This window comes from Egretta garzetta, unplaced genomic scaffold (assembly GCF_000687185.1).
Source record: "Egretta garzetta isolate BGI_Z169 unplaced genomic scaffold, ASM68718v1 scaffold849, whole genome shotgun sequence".
In the NCBI taxonomy this organism is placed as follows: domain Eukaryota; kingdom Metazoa; phylum Chordata; class Aves; order Pelecaniformes; family Ardeidae; genus Egretta; species Egretta garzetta.
The window spans coordinates 209,478-214,057 of NW_009260783.1; the positions used below are offsets into that span (position 1 = coordinate 209,478).

The 4,580-nt window shown below is 60.5% G+C and overlaps 1 protein-coding gene across 1 annotated transcript; it reads left to right on the top strand.

The window, feature by feature from the left end:
• The first annotated feature begins 534 nt into the window (after nucleotides 1-534).
• On the top strand, nucleotides 535-4,364 carry CCNB3 (cyclin B3). The gene is made up of 11 exons (XM_009646385.2): nucleotides 535-650; nucleotides 731-814; nucleotides 974-1,083; nucleotides 1,597-1,678; nucleotides 2,010-2,108; nucleotides 2,286-2,378; nucleotides 2,646-2,783; nucleotides 3,232-3,387; nucleotides 3,672-3,821; nucleotides 3,992-4,122; nucleotides 4,275-4,364. The coding sequence occupies exons 1-11, from the start codon at nucleotides 558-560 to the stop codon at nucleotides 4,345-4,347; spliced, it is 1,209 nt and encodes a 402-aa protein (XP_009644680.1). The 5' UTR covers nucleotides 535-557; the 3' UTR covers nucleotides 4,348-4,364.
• Nucleotides 4,365-4,580: the final 216 nt, after the last annotated feature.

Below are 4,580 nucleotides of genomic sequence, written 5' to 3' on the forward strand. Positions count from 1 at the left end.
GCCCTCGTCCCCCGGGGCCGTGCGGGGCTGTGGGCTCCCCGGAGGGTTAGTCCTACCCCCAGGGCTCTCAATTGCCCCCCACCGGGGCTCGGTATCCTCCCCTACGGGCCCGCTGTTCCCCGCTCCGCCGGGGGCTCCCGCTCCCCCGGGGTGCGGAGCTACCCCTGAGCCCGTTCTCCCCCTGGGGGTGGGGGGGGATGGAGCGGGAGCCCTTACATCCTTCTCTGGGATGCAGGGAGCTGGGAACTGCCCCTGCTCCCGGCTAAGTGCTTTTGGCGGGGGTCGCGGGGCTCCACGTCCCCCCCTCCCCTGGGGGGAGCACGCTAGCCCTTCCCCACACCCCTTGCCAGACCTGCACCCTCCCGGGGCTTGCCTCGGGGCACCATCTGCCAGCTCAGGGAGGGGTTCGGGGTCTGTCCCTGCTGCGCTGCCCCCCCAGGAGGGGCGAGTGCCCCATGGCTGTGCCCCTCGCCCTTGGGGGCGCCCCTGGGGGCAGGGAGCTGCCCGCATCAAGCCCTGCCGTGCTCCCAGCTTGCTCTTAGAGGCCGAGGGAGAGGATGCCGTTGCCACGCAACGCCAAGATGCTGAGCACCAAGCAGCCCCGAGCAGGCAAGGCGGGCCCTGCCGCAGAGAATGCCAAGCCTGAGAAGGTGAGTCCCGAGCGGGCAAGGGGTGGGGGGGGCTCCTGTGGGGCAGCTGGCCCAGCATCTCCTAATGGCCTCTGTTGCAGGAAGAGAACTGTCAAGCCAAGAGGTCTCCATCCTCACCCCAGGGCGGGCCCAAGAAGAGGTCAGCATTTGGGGACATCACCAATGTGAGTGCTTGGGTGGGGGCTTTGGTGCCCCCCATGGCAATGGGGCTGGGTATCTCCTCCAGTAGGCAGCGTGGGGGTGTCCTGTGCCCCATCGGCAAGGGGACATGTCTCCCTGCAGGGCACACCTCACTTTCTATACCCCTGTTCTCACCCAAACAGGCTCACAAGAACCAGGTGATGGCAGGGAAGAAGGAGGCTGTGAAAGTGGCACCACACAAGGCACAGAGGGCCCTGGGGGTTGCCAAGAACAATGAGATCAACCTGAAAAAGTGAGTAGCCGGGGAGATGGGGACAGGGACCAGGGCATGGGGGATGCTGCAGGTGCTCCCATGGGGAAGAACAAGCGGTAGTGAGGGCTTCCTTTGGGCAATAGAGACCATGAGCCAGACGAGGAGGGCAGATAGTAGATAAACAGCCTCAAGTTGTGCCAGGGGAGGGTTTAGATTGGATATTAGGGAAAATTTATTCACCTAAAGGGTTATCAAACGTTGGAAGAGGCTGCCGTGGGAATTGGTTGAGTCCTGATCCCTGGAGGTATTTAAGAGGTGTAGATGTGGCACTTAGGTTGTGGTTTAGTGGTGGACTTGGTAGTGTTAGGTTTACAGTTGGACTTGATGATCTTGAAGGTCTTTTCCAACCTAAATTATTCTAAGAGTCTCTTATGGGGATATTTTAGGGGTGGTTTAGCCCCTTCCTGAAGCAGCAAGTGGCTCTGGAGAACCCCTTTCAGCCAGGAGATGTGGCCGCCTCCTAACAATGATTTATGCTCTTGTCCTGTCCAGGTCAATGAAGAAAACTCCCCCTACAGAGGCTCCTGCAGAGGCCAAGGAGGATCCTGTGCCAGAGGCGCTGGTGCCTGCGCAGGTACCGAAGCCTTCCAAGGAGAGGGCAGGGACCCTGAGCTACAGCCTGCCCCTGGTCTCATCCTGACGGTGCTGGTCTATGGCTGCTATATGGCGATACCGGGGCACCAGGCATCGCTTTGGACCTCGGCAATACTTGAGCCAGTGTGACGGGAGGGGCAACCCCGCCCCACCTTCTTACTTTAAAAGATTTCCCATGGGAGTGGGGTGGGGGCTGCAGGGTGATGGGGCCAGTTGGGGAAGGGGGTGGAGGGGTGCAGCAGCCTTGCCCTGACGGGGCACCCACAGAGCTTGGGGCCTCCCCTTTACTACTGCCTCCTCCATCCCACCAGGTACCAGAAGTGGAGGACATAGACAAGGAGCAGCTGGGAGACCCCTATGCCAATGCAGAGTACGCCAAGGAGATCTTTGAATACATGCGGGGAAGAGAGGTGGGTGATGCCTGGCCAGGGGGTGGCAGCCCTGTCTGGGGAAGGGGTGACCATGTGGGCAGGGTCGCCCGCTGCCCAGAGACTCTGAGCGCCTGGCGGGGGGCTGTATGGGGCAGGAGGGGGCTCCTTTGAGAGTAGTGGTGTCTGGTGAGTCCCTGACAGCTGGTACCTTGGCAGGAGAAATTTGTCCTCCCCAACTACATGGAGAAGCAGACAGACATCAGCAGGGACATGCGTGCCATCCTGGTGGACTGGATGGTGGAGGTGCAGGTACGTGGGCATAGGGAGGGGTCATGGCCTTCTGCACAGCAGCCCCCACCCTGCCTTTGGCATGTGGGACCTCAGTACGCCAACAGAGGCTCCTGCTAGTGTCCCCAGTGCAGAGCTGGTCTTCCCCCTCCCTGAGCTGGGGGTGAGCCTCTATCCCTCCCTCCAGGCCTGGCCCCGTGGGCATCTCTGGGCTCTGTGAGGGAGCCTGGGGGGGACCAGGCAGGCCTAGCTTCTGCCTGACACCCCCTCCTGCCCATATCCTTGCAGGAGAACTTTGAGCTGAACCATGAGACTCTGTACCTGGCCGTGAAGCTGGTGGACCACTACCTGGTGGAGGTGGTGAGCATGAGGGACAAGCTGCAGCTCATTGGCTCCACCGCCATCCTCATTGCCTCCAAATTTGAGGTGACTCCTTGTGCACTGTCTTGGGGTGCTGGGGCAGAGTGGGCTGTGCCTCTTTGGTCCCCATGGCCAGGTACCCACGGTGCCAGGCCACTGCCCTGGGAGCTGCTGGGGCAGCATGTCTGTCCTCGTGTTATCCCTTTCTAACCCAAGGGCTGCAAATGCAGTCCCGATGGGCTGGATCATGTCTGCTGGTGTCAGTGGAGACCTGGTTCCTCTCTGCTCTGCAGAGACCACCAGGGCACCTGAGTTCACCTCATGCAAGCAAGGCTTGGAGTTAGAGCCAAGGGCTGGGGCAGTATAGACAACACACACTCCCCAGTGTTGTAACAGGCCTTGTGGGGGTCTGGCAGGCCGTGAGCCCCTACAGGGCCTGTGGACTGGTAGGATTTCCTGGGCAGTGCCAGGATGAGAGCTCCTGTTAGGGTGCTGAGCAGTTGTGCCCCAACAGGAGCGGTGCCCACCGTGCGTGGATGACTTCCTCTACATCTGTGACGATGCCTACAAGCGGGAAGAGCTCATTGCTATGGAGATGAGCATCCTCAGCACCCTCAAGTTCGACATCAACATCCCCATCCCCTACCGGTTCCTGCGACGCTTTGCCAAGGTGGGTGCAGCAGGAGGGCAAGCTGGTGTCGCGATGCCTGCACGCACCCCTCGTGTTGGCTCCCTGGGGTGGTGATGTGCTTCCCCTGGGCTCCCAACTGGTGGCAAGGAGGGTTTGGCCAGGCCCTCCCAATGGGGTTGAGGATGCTGGTCTGTGGCAGGCTGGAGATGCGGGATCTGTGTCCTGTGCCCCAGAGGCATCGCTCCCAATCCCAGAATGATTGAGGGCGGGGAGCAGTGTTGCTCAAAAGGATGAGCCTTCTTTCTCTGCTTGACTGGCTGTAGTGTGCCCGTGCCACCATGGAGACACTGACGCTGGCCCGCTTCCTCTGTGAGATGACCCTGCAGGAGTACGACTATGCCCGGGAGAGCCCCTCCAAGCTGGCCGCCAGCTGCCTGCTGCTGGCACTCATCATGAAGAACCTCGGTGGCTGGGTAAGTGCCTGTCCAACCTGCGCCCCCCCCCAAGGCACCACAAGGGTGAACAGGCTGGTGTGTGAGGGTGATGCCCTGGGGCTATGCTCAGGTTTGGGTGGCTGGAGAGGGAAGATGATGGCTGTACCATCGCTGAGAGGACCTAGCTCAGCCCTGCTGTCCCTTTGCAGACCCCCACACTGGAGTACTACAGCGGGTACCGCTCCCAGGACCTGCACCCCCTGGTGAAGAGGCTGAATTTCCTGCTCACGTACCAGCCCCACGACAAGCTGAAGGCCGTCCGCACCAAGTACTCACACAGGTGAGCATCACAGGGCTTTGTCTCGTGCCTGCCCCCTCCCTGGAGGGTGGCACCACCAGCATGCACCCTTGGGTGCTGCAGCAAGCTGGAGGGCCCTGGTGGATGGGTGTCAGGGCTGTGGCTGAGCTCTAAGTCAAGGTGGTTCCTTCCAGGGTCTTCTTTGAGGTTGCCAAAGTCACCCCCATGGACATGCTCAAGCTGGAAGAGACACTGAAGAGCTGCTAGCACTGTCCCTGTAAATAGCCTGTAAATAGCTGGGTGCTCTCTGCCTGGGAGCACCATGTACATAAATAATAGCAATTTTAACTGGGGGCGGGGGGGAGGAAAAAAAAAGTCATGTGGAACTGTCAATAAAATACTGTGTTTGTCTTAGGTGTTGATGGTAGCTGCTGGGAGAGGGGTTAGGGGAGCATGGTGAAGGTTGGGCTGAGCCCCTGAGCTGTGGGACTCCTTGCTCT

Excerpts from the sequence above, each read along its gene's own strand:
- CCNB3 (XM_009646385.2), top strand. The coding sequence starts at position 558 with ATGCCGTTGCCACGCAACGCCAAGATGCTGAGCACCAAGCAGCCCCGA. Across the intron at positions 651-730 it reads AGAATGCCAAGCCTGAGAAG|GAAGAGAACTGTCAAGCCAA; the intron begins GTGAGTCCCGAG and ends CCTCTGTTGCAG. Across the intron at positions 2,109-2,285 it reads AATACATGCGGGGAAGAGAG|GAGAAATTTGTCCTCCCCAA; the intron begins GTGGGTGATGCC and ends GTACCTTGGCAG.